General features: G+C 40.5%; 2 protein-coding genes across 2 annotated transcripts; both read left to right on the top strand.

Annotated features, from left to right (window-relative positions):
* Positions 1–716: 716 nt before the first annotated feature.
* On the top strand, positions 717–7,608 carry mcm8 (minichromosome maintenance 8 homologous recombination repair factor; the record flags this gene model as incomplete). Its single annotated transcript, XM_034898469.1, has 20 exons — positions 717–810; positions 1,113–1,178; positions 1,314–1,396; positions 1,825–1,974; positions 2,088–2,185; positions 2,284–2,482; positions 2,686–2,771; positions 3,114–3,259; positions 3,552–3,626; positions 3,721–3,847; positions 4,071–4,101; positions 4,266–4,403; positions 4,673–4,733; positions 4,840–4,920; positions 5,124–5,319; positions 5,447–5,660; positions 5,774–5,983; positions 6,158–6,234; positions 6,684–6,873; positions 7,323–7,608. Coding segments are annotated over 20 exons (2,415 nt in total), but the record flags the coding sequence as incomplete, so codon positions are not given.
* Positions 7,609–8,954: 1,346 nt separating this feature from the next.
* On the top strand, positions 8,955–15,010 carry crls1 (cardiolipin synthase 1). The gene is made up of 7 exons (XM_034898142.1): positions 8,955–9,646; positions 10,546–10,683; positions 11,860–11,989; positions 12,175–12,260; positions 12,440–12,508; positions 13,051–13,142; positions 14,122–15,010. The coding sequence occupies exons 1-7, from the start codon at positions 9,221–9,223 to the stop codon at positions 14,213–14,215; spliced, it is 1,035 nt and encodes a 344-aa protein (XP_034754033.1). The 5' UTR covers positions 8,955–9,220; the 3' UTR covers positions 14,216–15,010.
* The last annotated feature ends 664 nt before the right edge of the window (positions 15,011–15,674 follow it).

The following is a 15,674-nucleotide window of genomic DNA, read 5'->3' as shown; positions in this document are numbered from 1 at the left end:
AGCGTAATATAACATTTGTATGCCGATGTCTCTTTTTTAAAATGGAGTTTGAAGAGGTGAAAACAAAATGACGACGAAGTTGCACCTCTACAGTTTATTTGGAAAGTAAATATTGTTTAATTCAAATGTTGTCATGTGTAGCTAGTGCTTTAAAAATACATATGCAATAATTATTTGTTTTGGTATTGCGTTTGTTACACATGCGTACCACTCACTTTCATTTTTTACAAGTGATTGTACAGGAGGAGGAGACGTTTTTCTAATTTCTATCTTGGTTTGCAAATACACCTGCATGCTTGGTAAATGTTTGACTGAAACAACACAAAGAAAACAAACCACCTTGCTGTCACCCTCACTCATTCATGCTCTCTTCCTCCCTCTTTCTTTGTTTTAGGAAAGTAATGAGTGGAGAGGAATCCAGGAGAGACTCATGGAGGGGTGGGAGTGGAGGAGGGTCGAGGGGACGAGGAGGTGGTAGTAGTAATAGTAGTGGATGGAGAGGAGGAGGAGGAAGTGGTGGTGGAGGAGGATGGAGAGGTGGTGGGAGTGTTAGTGGATGTAGGGGAGGTGGAGGAGGAAGTGGTGGTGGTGGTGGAGGAGGATGGAGAGGTGGTGGAAGGGGAGGAGGAGGTAGTGGCAGTGTTAGTGGATGGAGGGGAGGAGGATGGAGAGGAGGTGGGAGGGGAGGAGGGGGAGGATGGAGGAGTAGACCATGGAGAGGAGGATCGGGAGGTGGTGGAGGAGGGTGGAGAGGAGGTGGTGGCGGAGTAGGAGGAGGATCAGGAAACAATACGTTCAGCAGCCAGAGAGGTGAATTTGATTTGCTTTTCCATTTAAAATATTCAGTAAATACCTTTTACGGTTATAATCTATTTTTTTTTATATATATAAATCTGCAAAAAATAAATACACTTTTTTGTAGAGTATTAAACAAGGTGCTCTTGTTCACTGCATAATAAGAAGATGTGGGAGAAAAACACAAAATCAGCAGAAGACTAATTATATACTTGTATCTACTGTTTTTTAAAGTGAAATTTTGCATGAAAAGCTGTTACAATATGTGTCATAATTTACAATTCTGCATTACAAAAACTGTCTGTCTGCCTCTTTAGTCCTTTGTCAGGCTACTCTAGATATATCGTGTCGGTACAAAGGATGGTCTCTCTACTTCACAGAGGGTACGTGTGCTTTTATGCTCTGTTTCACATGATGATAATGCATGTTGTAGACGCATATAAAGGTCATGATCATGTAGCCTCTTCTGTGTCTCTGATATACTGTAAATAGGTCTTAATATGTCTTCTTATGTGCAGGCTTCATAGAGAGCTCTCCTAGTGTGGAGAAGATCAAAGTGTTTGAGAAATATTTCGCTTCTAAGATTGATCTGTATGACAAGGTCAGTCTCACTGCTCGTGTAACTTTTTGTTCACCATTAGGGTTAACATTTCTCAATATAGTTATCTATCCATCTATCCATCTATCCATCCATTCATCCATCCATCCATCCATCCATCTACACTGACCAACATTTTAAATGCAAGGTGGATGGATTATCTTGGCAAAGGAGAATTGCTCAATAACACAGATTTAGTTTAAGAAATAATCCATTTGTGTACGTAGAAAACGTCTGAGATCTTTGAGTTCAGCTCATGAAAAATGGGGGCAAAAATAAAAAAGTGTTGCGTTTATAATTTTCTTCAGTGTATTATATGCATTTCTTTTTCAGGGAAAAACATTTTTCATAAATGTTTCTTTTTTGTTGTTGTACTTTATACATGTTTGCTATGTCAGTTAAAATGCAAATTACTGTTTGTTTATGCACAGGATGAAATTGAGCGTCAGGGCAGTGTCCTTGTAGATTATGCAGACTTGACTGGAGACAAAACCGTACGTGAAGCTCTTCCTGATCTGACCACAGAGCTGAAGGAGCAACCAGAGGTGATGCTCAACTGTTTGGGAGTGGCTATTCACCAGGTACAAACACATAGTCACTAACACAAACATCTGCGAGTTACATAATTTATACTACTCTAACGTTCTCTAAGCCTTTTAATAAATAAATAGTACATGTCACATGTGTTTCCAAGGTGTTGACTATTGATTTGGAGAAACAAGCTGCTGAGCTGCAAGAGGAAGAGCTTCCTGTCGCTACACCAATCATCAACATCCCCCACATTATCGCGAGGTAATGCACACAGTGAGGCACCATCAGTTGTTTGCTTGACACCTGTACAACTGCCAGCCATGAAGGAAGATTTCTTTATTTGTGTGAATCCTCAACAGGCTGTATAACTATGAACCGCTGACTGCGTTGCGGACGTTACGAGCCAATGTGTTTGGACGGCTGGTGTGTGTAAGAGGAACAGTGGTCAGGGTGAGCAATATCAGGCCTCTGTGCACCAGGATGGCCTTCAGGTGCCTTGGCTGCATGCACACACAGTCACTGCCTCTGCAGCACGGGAAATATGCTACACCTACCAAGGTATGCACTCTTTTCCAACATATTTACTCTTTCCACAAATTTATTTTTCACAGATATTATGTATATATAATATATATACATACATCACACACACACACACACATTCATTTTTATTCATACACATATAAACCAACAATACTATTTAGGTTAACTGATTCATTTTGCACTTTTAATGTGTATATACTCTTTCTTTTATCACCTAGTGTATCCAGCCAGACTGCCGCAGTCGTACCTTCACCCCCAGCAGGAGTTCCCCTTTCACTCATACTGTAGATTGGCAGATCATTAAGTAAGTATATCATGTGCCTATTTATAAAATGTAACAATCAGCAGTGAAGAACAACACATGGTGCACTTAAATCCTTGATGCTGTTGTTGGTTAAAGATTGTTATCTATTGGTTCCAGCAGTGGTCTTGGAAAGACCTTTTGAAGTTATGCTATCTGATTATAAGTAAGAGGAGGGACTTTTAAATTTAGGACGGCAGCTTACCTGAAAACTGCAAAACTCTAAATATTATCCTCAGTGTCACACTCAGAAAACATTCTAATGCAAAAAAAGCAGTGCATCTCCAACCCTGAGTTACCATTTACATACGGTATATGAAATTAGTGTTTTCCGTGCTTCTTCAGGGTGCAGGAGTTGATGGGCGGAGAGCAGAGGGAGACGGGACGGATCCCGCGCACCGTGGAGTGTCAACTGACATCCGACCTCTGTGACAGCTGCGTCCCTGGGGACACAGTCACTGTGACCGGGATAGTTAGAGTTACCAGCGATGGTACACACACACACACACACACACACACACACACACACACACACAGACATACACATTCTCACCAGGTTTGGAGGTTTAGTTTGGAGTTAGTTTTTTCCTTTTACTGGTACTTAGTTAAATGTAAAAATGTATTAACTATGTTTGTATATACAGTATACACTATAGGCCTATATTTGTTATTTCCACAATTCTGGAAGGAGGAAATGAATAAGAAGTTCTCTCTTGCATCCCAAACTGTGACACAGTGGCCCCAAACAAAGTACACACCGATCACTTTATTGTTTCTATGCAGGTAGCTCCCGGGGGAATAAGGATCAGTGCATGTTCCTCCTCTACCTTGAAGCTATTTCAGTCAGCAATACTAAAGGTACTCAGGCTTGTTTATTTGTAATAAAATGATGCAGAGCACTTAATGTAATACAACAGAACAGTAATAAGGTTTTTTTGCTTTTAATGTGTAGGTCAGCAGTCCAAGTCAGCTCAGGGGTCACTTGAAAATCGTTCTGGGGGAGAGGAGTTCAGTCTGAAGGAGTTGTATGCCATCCAGGAGATCCAGTCACAGCCTGAGCTTCTGAGACTTATAGTACAGTAAGATATTTAATACCTACAATACAGCCTTGTTCGCCCAGGATTAGAGTTACCTGGTGGATTCTAGTCATTTGTAATAGTTACGCAGATTGTCTGTGATCTTAATCCCGTGCAAATGTCTGTAACTTGGCAGTGTAGACTTTAAGTCCTCTTTAGTTCTAAAACACTGTGCTACTAACTCAAACCAAGAAATGTAACACTCTGATCATCTCACCTCTTTCAGGTCTTTGTGTCCTGTCATCTACGGCCACCTGGTGAGTTGTGCGATCAAGAACACCAACAGCATTTTCATCAGAGGTTACAAAGGGATACTTATCATTTGGTTGAAAACAGCATGTCATCCCCACCCGGCAAACAGATCATTTTCTGTCATCTTGATTTATTAAGGCTAAACTCATTTGTTCTCGTCGGTCCCAAGCTGGTGAAAGCTGCTCTAGCCTTGGTGTTGTTTGGAGGCCGACAGAAACACACTGGCAAGAACAGCGTCCCGGTTAGAGGAGACCCGCACATCCTGATGGTCGGAGACCCCGGACTGGGGAAGAGTCAGATGTTGCAGGTAACACAGAAAACTTACTTTAAAAGAGCAGTAATGTAGTGAAAACAGTAAGAAATGTCATTTTGTTACTGTTCACTAGAGGTTGTAATTTACCTTTACTTTCTGAAGCTGTAATATACGAACCCGTTTCAATGTGTATACGTAAACTTCATATATATATATTTATTTGTTGTGTGTGTGTGTGTGTGTGTGTGTGTGTGTGTGTGTGTGTGTGTGTGTGTGTGTGTGTGTGTGTGTGTGTGTGTGTGTGTGTGTGTGTGTGTGTGTAGGCAGTGTGTAATGTGGCTCCCAGAGGAATCTATGTATGTGGCAACAGTACAAGCACCACAGGTAAGTTGTATTAAAAGTACTACTCTCCTTAAGGTCTGGTCCGTTTTCCAGATGTGTTGCAACACTATCAATTTGGGAATTCAATTTTTTTTTCTTTTTTTTTTAGGACTAACCGTGAGTTTATCTCGAGACGCTGGAACGGGGGATTTTGCTCTAGAGGCCGGCGCCTTGGTGCTGGCTGACCAAGGTAGGAAAGAAATTAGACACATTGCTTAAAAAAAGTGTTTATTTGTTTATAAGTGTTTATTTATACCTCTTTATTTATATAAACTGCATAAAAAACATCCATCTGTCACTCCAGCGTGTTTCTTTTGTTTTTTCTCTACCTTGTTGTCTTCTTCTACTGGCCTCATCCTCTTCTTATTCTCTTTCTCTGTCTGTTCCCTTTAGGCCTGTGTTGCATTGATGAGTTTGATAAGTTGGGCAACCAGCAGCAGGCTCTGCTAGAAGCCATGGAGCAGCAGTCTGTGAGTCTGGCTAAGGCTGGAATAGTTTCCTCTCTGCCTGCCAGGACGTCAGTCGTAGCTGCCGCGAACCCCATTGGAGGACATTACAACAGAGGCAAGACTGTTTCTGAAAATCTGAAGTAAGTCAGCTCACAGTAGGCCTACACTGTTTGTGGTTTTTATTGACTGCTGTCGAATGTTACTGTATATCTGTGTAAATATTCAAGTGGTTTAGTTATATTTACGGCTCGGCATTCTTGTCTTTAGAATGGGTTCGGCACTTCTCTCTCGATTCGACGTGGTCTTCCTTCTGCTGGACATCCCAGATGAGTCACATGACCGCCACCTGTCAGAACACGTCATGGCAAACAGGGCAGGAAAAGGCACAACCAGCAGCGCCATAGTTACCAGGGCTAACAGTGATTTAGAGACCTCCATCCTGCTAGAACACTCAGACATGCCACTGTCTGAACGTTTGCAGGTAAATACAATGGACCATACTGAAGGAGTACAGTGAAATTCAAGATTCAAGATTAACTTTATTGTCCCACTGTCACAAATCATTTGCATTAATGCAATTGTTTCTGTGTCAAGATCCCTGCAGGTGAAACTGTAGACCCCATTCCAGTATGCTTGTTAAGGAAGTATATCAGCTATGCGCGCCAGTATGTCCATCCCTCGATCTCGCCTGAAGCAGCAAAGATACTTCAGGACTTCTACCTGTCACTGAGATCTCAATCACACTCAGCTGATTCCACACCCATCACAACACGACAACTCGAGTCTTTAATTAGACTAACTGAGGTAGGTTTCTGTATATTTGATGTATTCGGTGTATTCACCCAAAAGAAACATGTAATGGTTTAACATACTAGATGAAATCTTTTGGTTATAGTTTCATGATCAACACTTTTGTGTCTAACTAAAGGCCCAATTTTCCCAGTTATGCCCCAGTAGTTAAGTGGTGTTTTTGTGCAGGCAAGAGCCAGGCTGGAGCTCAGAGAGACGGCTACCTGCAGTGATGCTGAAGATGTGGTGGAAATCATGAAACACAGGTGACCCTACAGGGGGATTTGTGTGTTTTAGGGCTGCAACCAATAAAAAGACAAATTGTCATCACATTTTCTAAAACCCAAGATGATGTTGTTGAAGTGCTTGATTTTTATGACCAACTCTCCAAAACATAAAGATATTTAGTTTATTAAGGCAAAGAATAGCAGAAATTCCTCTCATTTCAGAAGATCAAACCAGAGAATACTTAGCATTTTGTATTTGTCACTTACCTTAAATTTAAAGATTTAAGGAGAGGATCTGTGATTCGCAAAGGTAACAGTTCTCCACACATTGCTCTCACCTGTGTTCTTGATATTTATTTGCTGCACAATATGTAGAATTAGTTTTTAAAACTAGTGCACATGGCAGAATACCCATTACAGAACTTAAAACTGTGATCATGTTAAGTAACCAAGTGATTTTCACCAAATTGTGTATTTTTGTTTTGCAGTCTGGCTGATACATATTCAGATGGGCTGGGCAATCTGGACTTTGAGCGCTCGCAGCTTGGAACAGGCATGAGTCAGCGTAGTGTTGCAAAAAGACTGGTCAACGCACTGCACATGCATGCTCAGAGGACCAATCAGAAGCAGTTTGACCTACAGATGCTTCGTTCTATCGCCAGCAAACTGAACATAAAGGTGAAACTGAAAAACACATGCACTAGATAAACAGTACCATATGAAAAGCACAAACACCCCCATGTTATTCTGACTAATCTAATCCGTGACTGGGGCCGTCATCCATTATCAACTTGAAATATAACATAGAAATACTGGTGAAGTTAAGACCATCATGCAAGGTTGCATCTGGATGCCTACTATTCATAAATACAGTCGGAATCACTGAACAAACACCTATGAAAATATGAAAAAGAGGGGGAATTAGAGAAAGGCATGGGTGGATTATAGAAAAGATGAATTGTCTGTTGCTTAAAGAATCTCTTCCTAGCAAAGAACGTACTCAGTTACTCAGTAATTCAGGCCATGAGTGAGTGTTGAATACATCCAGTAAATCCTGCTCCTAACAGAAAACATTATCATTCTGTGCATGCTGGATTTATTTTCAATCTTTGGTTAATTCCTTTCAGGTGATGGATTTTGAAGGTCTGGTGAGTTCCCTCAATGAACAGGGTTTCCTGCTGAAGAAAGGAGCTAAGCTGTACCAGCTGCAGACGGTCTGATCACTGACAACTGCAACAGACCGAGAGCTGGGGACCTGCTTCATACTGTGGACCTCGTTAAAGGGTCAGTGTTCGGGATGACTGAACTGGGTCTCTTTTATGGAAGAGGAAAGAAACTTGATGGGGAGCTCATTATCTAGACCACTTTCACCAAACCTCCACCCCACGGACTGCTGTGTAACCTTTTGAAGAGACACATAAAGGATCTTCTAAATTACTAAAACCTTACAGAGGGCAACCTTACGGCAGCCACAGTTTTCCCCACGAACACCAACTTCCTGCTAAAAAGAGGGACTGACTCCTCAGTTACAGTTTAAATTCTTATTTTAAAGTCTTTGTCAAAGTCTTGGTCTTTGGTGCACTAAATACCTGAGAGAAGGTCTGATGTACGGTACTTATATTCGATAAATACACAATAGGTGACTAAACTACCTCACTGTTGAGTTTCTTATTTATTTATTTTAAAATTATATTTTTGAAGTAACTGTTACTTCTATGTTGCTTAAATAAAACTAATCTTATGATGTTTAGTAGCTTGATAAAGATGGTTGTTGTGTTGAGCCCAGTAATGGTCAGGCTAGGGCTTCACTATATATTCAGTTTTTTATTGTTATCACCATATCAACTGTCGCCATGAACACATTGTGAAAGGCTGTGACACATCGTAAAAGAAACTTAGATTTGTTTTGTGTTAGTTGAAAGAAAATATGAGAATAAAACTGCACTTTAAAGTGTTACTGTCATTCTTTTTTTAGGAGTGACTTTGGTATTCAATTAAATGTTGAATTTGTTCAATAAAGGAATATTGGTAAGGATTTCCTTGCATGTGTTAAGTTCAAGAAGCAATTTGTTGTATTTTAGCAGAATACTGAAAGCAGCAGAAATGCAGAACAGAGTTGACTCTAGTATCGGTTTATATATCGCAAGTAGTATTGTTATTGCGATATTCAACAATGCTATTGCATATCACGTAGTTTTCTTGTGCTGACCTAGGTCGGGCTATATATGTATAATATGTATATATTAATTATATATATGCATATATTATACATATTAATATACTTTAAAAGTATATCATATATATGTATGTATGCGTGTGTGTGTGTGCGTGTGCATATATACATATACTTGCAACAGTACCAAATTTGCTTCTCATTTTGTCTCAAGCGTTGTGTATCGTTTTACCATTTCTGGTTTATTTTTCGTATGGTTGGCAGTTTATTAGTGTACATTAAACTCGTAGTTATCAAATAATTTAATTCCCTGTAAATCTCATCATATTTTATTTTTTCAACAAAACAGAAAAGGATTGGACAATGATTAAAACATCCTTATAACTCTGAAATTAAATAGTACAATAAAATCAGCAAAGCTCTAAAACTTGATTGTGGTGTCGTTTTTACAAATACTTTCCTCTGATGACTTTGTTTTGCTAATAACAACTTTGTGGTCTTGTCTTAATCACAACATCTTTTTTTCTAAATAAAAGCCTTGTCAACAAAAGCGTCGTTAACGATTTTACGACGCCCTTTGCGGTGTCACTTTACGGCAACATGGCAGCCTGCTGGCCTGAAGTCATGGCCGGCTGGAGCGTCGGGTAGCCCAGCCGCTAGATCGCACCCATAGAACGTATGATCGCACACCCAATACACGTGTTGACGTCATCACGAGTACACTGCGCAGGCGTCGACACGTCTATCGGATGCGATCTAGCATTTACCCTGAAGCTGAGATTCTCTCGGCTCTGAGCGTCTTAAACTTAAACATGAAAACGGCAGCAGGTCGGTAACGGAAGGCTCGTGAAGATGATGATGTTGTGTTTTCGGAGACTTCCCGCGCCGTTGCGTCTCAACGCAGCAAATGTCCGCTGTCTGTTGTCCGCCCAGTGTGCGGGTGTGTGTCGGCTCGAGCCTGCGTCATGGCGGCACAGACACACACCTGTCACCGACTGCGCGAGGTTAAAACAGTCTCCGGTTAGCGGCTCGTGGGTCTTCAGAGTCAATGGGATCCTGCAGCACGTGAAAGCGACACCCTGGTTCACGCAAGGAACCGTGCTCCTGCACCGGGGAGGTCACGAGAGGTCGGAGACCAGCTTCAAGTCTCTGCTGTCTCCTAAAGCTCGTGGGCTTTGCAGCGGGAAGACCAAGGAGTCACCGGACAGCTCCCCCGCAGCGGACCGGAATGAAGCCAGTCCGGTACCGGGAGAGGGCCTCTTCAAGTTCAAAGAGCTGGTGAGTAGCTTCCAGAGACCGCTACAGACAGGTGCAACATCTCCAACAGTCAGCTGCACACGATGAAGGATCTCAGCTTCCTCAGGAACTAGTCTGCTCGTCCCCCTTCTCGTAAACAGCAGTGCTGTAGACCTTCCAGTTCAGCTTGATGTTGACACCCAGGCATCTGTACTCCTCCACCAGGTTTACATCCTCTCCCAGGATGCAAAGGGGCTGCGGAGCGGTTCGCTTCCTCCTAAACTCAAGTTGTACAGAAGTGTACTGTGAACACAGCTGGACTGATGGGATGGGCTGACAAATCATTCAATGTTAGTCTATCGCAAGTAAAGATAAGTTGCATCACAGAAATGTGAAGAAATACAAATTTAGAAACTGTTGTTGTAGTAGTTTGTCCACCAGAGGGCACCAGCAAGTTTATTTTTCAACTGTGTGTGTGTGTGTGTGTGTGTGTGTGTGTGTGTGTGTGTGTGTGTGTGTGTGTGTGTGTGTGTGTGTGTGTGTGTTGGAATTTGTCTTGCTGTTATCATTCATCCAACAGTTGTTGTTAGTGTTATGCATTTCAGTCACACATGGCTGTGTGTGTGTGTGTGTGTGTGTGTGAGCAGATTTTTGTAACTCAGGAAGTTCAATATTGGTAACGGCCTCAAACTCTAGCAACAACAAAACAGTCCGTTTAAAAAAAATACTATAATAACATTTCTTTATTCCTATCTTTCCACAGTGGTTTTTAACCCGGCAAGATTGTGAATTCTTCGTGAATCTTCGTCATTAGAACTGTTGCTGGTCTAGGTGTAGGCGGATTCACCTGCTGGGCTGTGTCCGTGTTATTATCTGTCTCTGACTTCCTAACCCGATGTTGATCTGTGATGTAACGCTGTATGTGACCTCTCTGTCTGCAGTATGAGAACCCGTGGACAATCCCCAACTTCTTGTGTGTGTGTCGGATTCTGCTGGCTCCGTATTTGGGTCATCTGATCATCCAGCAGCACTTTCACCTCAGCCTCGCTCTCTTCACTCTGGCTGGGGCAACTGACCTGGTAACGCAGACACACACACACACACACACACACACACACACACACACACACACACACACACACACACACACTTTTACTAAAAAACACTGTTTTTGGACTTCAGACATTTGACACATAGAAACTATGGAATTTTTAAAATACATATTGGTCTCCCATTAGCAGTAATTAGTGTTATTGTCAATTAAATGTTATTTAAACTATAATTCAATCAAGACACACACCTACATCCGAACAGTACTGATATTGGATTTATCCTTTTTGACATTCAATCTGAATTGACGTGGAATCATAAAACTGGACGACATTTTGTGACCGGATTTAGTTTCTGTCTTGCTATTTGTGAATCATTGACTCATTCCACCAGACACACAACAAGACTTCTGCACTTTAATGTTAATTTAACCCTTGTGTTGTCCTTCCGTCAACCAAGAAAAAAAGTTATTGTATTTTCTGACATTTTTGTCACTTTTTCAACGTAATGGGTGTTTTTTTTATGTTTTTTCCAAATTCTTTTGATATTTCTAATGTGGACATTTTCAGCTTATTTCAAAGGCCCATTTTTGATATGAAAAAACTTAAAATGGGTCAAATTTGACCAGAGGACAACATGAGGGTTAACAGGTTCGTTAATCACCAGGGCAACACAGACATGGTCAGCAAATCATTAGGGGATGGTGGCCTTGACTTCAAGCCATTATTATTATTATTGTCAGATGGGTTATTGATGTCATTCACCTTTTTAAATAAATCTTTATTTTTGCTCCTTTAGACCTTTATTCCCATTCTCATATCTCACTTATTATATATCAATTTATTCATCATTCTCATTTTAGTACTGTTCATAATGTTCATACTGTTCATATTGTAATATAATAACATAATACTATTTATCCCAGTATCCTTTGCACTATTCTCCACATTTAAATAATTTGTATTGAACTCTTCATTGCACTCATGCCTCTATAGTATTTCTGTTTAGAGTATGTGCATATTGTGTATATATTAGTGTGTATATATTGTTTGGTTGTTTTGTGTGTGTAAGCACAGTGTGAGCAACGATGCTCCAAAGAGAAATTCCTCGTGTGTGTCCTCATACCTGGAAATAAAGCTAACTCTGATTCTGAAAAGGCATCTGTTACAACCTCTTGTTCTTCTTCTACCTCTGTCTCTTCTCAGCTGGATGGTTACATCGCCAGAACGTGGCCAAGTCAAAAGTCAGCGTTGGGCAGCGCTCTCGACCCATTGGCTGATAAGATTCTTATCAGTATTTTGTATCTCAGTCTCACCTACGCTGAACTTATACCAGGTACTGGTAGTGTTTGCATTTCTTGTTTGAGCTACCTCTTTATATATATATTATATATATATATTCTTATTTTCAGTATTTGAGAGAATGATCAATGAGAGTTGAATTACAAAGCTGCATTTCTTTGTGTTTTTCCATCTTACTGTGTTTTGTGTGATTTGGTATTGTTGTTTCTCCTGTTATAGCTCTGCTGACCGCTCTAGTGATTTCCAGAGACATTGGTTTGATAGCTGCTGTCTTCTGGGTTAGATACAAGACTGTACCTCCACCGGTGAGACACGTCCCATTTCACTCTAAACAAGTGCACCTTGACAGATTCAAAATACAGCACTGGGTGTAAAATCTGCTAGAAGTAGAAAGTAATGTTAATGTACTGTGGATTACAATGGGCGCTTTAGTCAAGGAACAAACCTTAATGTACTCTGTGATCTCTTCCTCTTTTTCCTCCAGGTGACCCTTAGCAAGTTTTTTAACCCCTGCTACACCACAGCACAGCTGAAGCCCACCCTCTTCAGCAAGGTGACACCCAGAAACAACCACCCACTCCTACTGTACACCAGACTTTGAACAGTTTGTACATTGCAGCGCTAAAGTAGAGATTTAGCAACAATGGGGGCTTAAATAACAGGATATAATGAGAATGTGTGGTTATATTATTATGGCTCTTTATGACAGTCAGCAGATGCAGGAACTGAAATCCTGGTACAGTGTAGATCATTCATCCATCATTTTTAATTTGAATCCACAATACATGGATGCAGAAATCTGTTGCACACATTCAAACCCATTAAAATTCACTGTCAAGATGTTCCTTTACGGCTCCACTACAAATTCTGCATCATTATTTTGCTACTGAGAAGATAAAAGTATCTGGCAGGAGTATTATTACCTACCAAAAAATCTTGTTGTGTTCTTGGAACCAGCCACATGTGCAACAGGGTTTCTCAAAAATAATGAGCCAAACTTCATTTGCCGGAGAAGCCTGTAGTCTTTGACATGTTTTGGGGCCTTTTTTTATAATGTTATTCTGGATTTGTGTGTGTGTATTTTTCTTTTGAAAGGTGAACACGGCCATCCAGCTCCTTCTGGTTGCATCTTCCCTGGCTGCTCCAGTCTTTCAGTATACAGACCACATCCTGCTGCAGGGCTTATGGTAAACCCCACGCACTGCACAACACACGCATGCACACGCAGGACTTATCCACTTGACTTTAATGTCCTTCTTGTCCTTTAATTTTTAGTGTGGTGATTACAACAACAAATGTTTATTGTCCAAAGGGTTTTTAATGCAAATGGTTTCATCTCTGTTAAGCACACGTTTGTTCCAACAGTGTTCAGGTTAAGTGCGCTGACTCATTTCACTCTACAACTGAGTGGGTTGGAGTAGGGATCCGACTCGGGACAAACATTTCATAGTGTCACAGTAACCTACATTTATCTGCAAGTTTGACAGACTTGAATTAATTTACACAACAACAGGCATCTGTTTGTCTTGCTCGGCTGTTGTACACTCAGACTTAATCTTCACCCTGCTTATTTTAAACTGTAAAGTCTCTGTAACCAACTTGTAGCATTAACTTTAATTCACTTTAATTACACTACGTATCTATCTACAAGGGAATTGGAGCCTAAGCTATTGAAATTAGTAAACATATAAAAACACAATTTTATAATAAACATCTTTATTACATTTCTATTCATACGACTCAGTTACCAAAAACAATAAATTCATCATTAAATGTACCAATAGATGCTAATTTTCTAATTGTGTTTTGTCTACTGATGGATAAATTCAATAATGTTTAAAAAAAATTGTGACGTTTCAAAACACTTTATATTTAATTTTTTATATTTATTAGCGTGCATTGCCTCTGTCAAAATGTCTATCTTAAAGCTACCACTGCACACACAAAAAAACGAATTTAATATAGCACAATTTTAACTGAAGTAATTTGATACGTTGTCCCAATTAATTGACTATGACTAGTCACTTAAGGGCGATTGATAGTTCCTCCCATAACACAATAAAGACTTTCTATAAAGGGAAAATAGTACTTGTTAAACCAAATCAACCAATCAAATGAAAACTGTGGTCTGAGTTACAATATGTCCTTTGTTATATTATATTGCAGGTATGTTACAGCAGTGACCACGGCGGCGTCGGGCTATAGCTACTGGCACTACGGCCGCAAGACCGTCCAGGTGCTCAACACCAGATCACAATGACAACCGTACCCTGAAATGTCCCCAGAGCAGAGCAAAAGTAGTGAACCGCCCCGTGAGGGACACTGATCAGCCGTGGCAAAAGATCGGACAGATGGATAATCGCCAGGAGCTCTAAAAACCAAGTGGCTGTGACAGTCTTTTATGAGTCGCCATGGCAATGACACACGGAAACCAACCGAGGCCGCAGATGGTTTAACTGCAACACTACAGAAACTCCTAACGGCAACTCTGCCACTGGACTGGCTGAGGACTAGAGACACACACACACACACACAGATAGAAACGGCAAACGCAAATATAGACCATCCGCCCACAACACACACACATATAAACTCACATACACATACATGTTAGGTACAGTATATGTTAAGTAATCTGGCAAGAGCTTCTATTTTTATGCAGATTTTCAATCAAGAGGTTACACTGTCAACAATGTTTGAGTAAAACCAAATTTGCGTTGGCTTGTCTGTTTGTACGTGACTGCAAGGCTGGTTTTTCTTCAGTAAAGAAACACCATGTTTAATCTTTTGAGACACAAATCTGACAGTTTATCCATTTTTAAATCAGAGGATTAAAAAAGCAATGACATGCTACCAGCGCACCCTGTTGGTCCTGATCCATTTGGTGGTCCTAATCTTAAAACTACAGCTGCAAATGATTATCCATATTCAGTAGAGCAGACACAATTATGCTCTCCATGAATTCAAGTAGAAGGAGTTTTTGCTATGAGTCATTTTGAGAATCCTCTGAAGCAGTTTTTTTGTAAGAAATGCCTAAAATCTAATTGTTTCCAGCACCTTCGGTGTGAAGGTCTGTGAAACTGAGGATCATTTTTACTTTCTTTTCTGATGTTTTATAGACTAAACAAGAATAAAACCCTCAGTTAAAATATGTTAACTGTTATGGATTACTCTCACATTAAGTCTGGCGCATTTGCATCATATTGATGTTAAATAACATTTGCTGCCTCTAGAGTGTGCGAAGACTGAGTCCTCACTGCAGCGTCTCGGGCTCGATTCCAGCCCTTTGGTACATGTCTCCCCCCCCCGCCCCCTGTCTATTGACACCTGGCCTATTGATCAAAAAGCATAAACCCCAGAAATAATCCTTAAAAAGTCAAAGGTAATATCTTAAAATGGCTTATTTTGTTCAAACTTTTTAAGAAGTTCAATTCAAAAATAATAAAACAGACAGCAAAATGTCAAATTCTTAGCTAGCTACCTAGCTAGCTACAACCAATGAGTGGTTGACATTCATGTCAGATTAAAGACTATGAGCAAGTCATGTTTTTGGCAGATTTCTCTTGTTTTGGCTCATCTGTATACATCTCTTACTCAGGTGAAGCTGCGCTCGTAGTTCAATCCTCTGCTTATTCCCCTGCTCGCTGTTACGATTATTAAAAAACCCACAAATGCCGCAATACTCCTTTCAAGTTCTTCTAGTCTGAAGCTCCATAAAC

The sequence above is a fragment of the Etheostoma cragini genome, chromosome 17 (assembly GCF_013103735.1).
Source record: "Etheostoma cragini isolate CJK2018 chromosome 17, CSU_Ecrag_1.0, whole genome shotgun sequence".
Lineage (NCBI taxonomy): Eukaryota > Metazoa > Chordata > Actinopteri > Perciformes > Percidae > Etheostoma > Etheostoma cragini.
Note: the sequence above shows the minus strand (reverse complement) of the source record. Positions and strands in the feature narration are given on the sequence as shown.

Coding starts and splice junctions, on each gene's coding strand:
- crls1 (XM_034898142.1), top strand. CDS start 9,221: ATGATGATGTTGTGTTTTCGGAGACTTCCCGCGCCGTTGCGTCTCAAC. Junction 9,647..10,545: donor TCTTCAAGTTCAAAGAGCTG/GTGAGTAGCTTC, acceptor CTCTGTCTGCAG/TATGAGAACCCGTGGACAAT. Junction 12,509..13,050: donor AGCCCACCCTCTTCAGCAAG/GTGACACCCAGA, acceptor TTCTTTTGAAAG/GTGAACACGGCCATCCAGCT.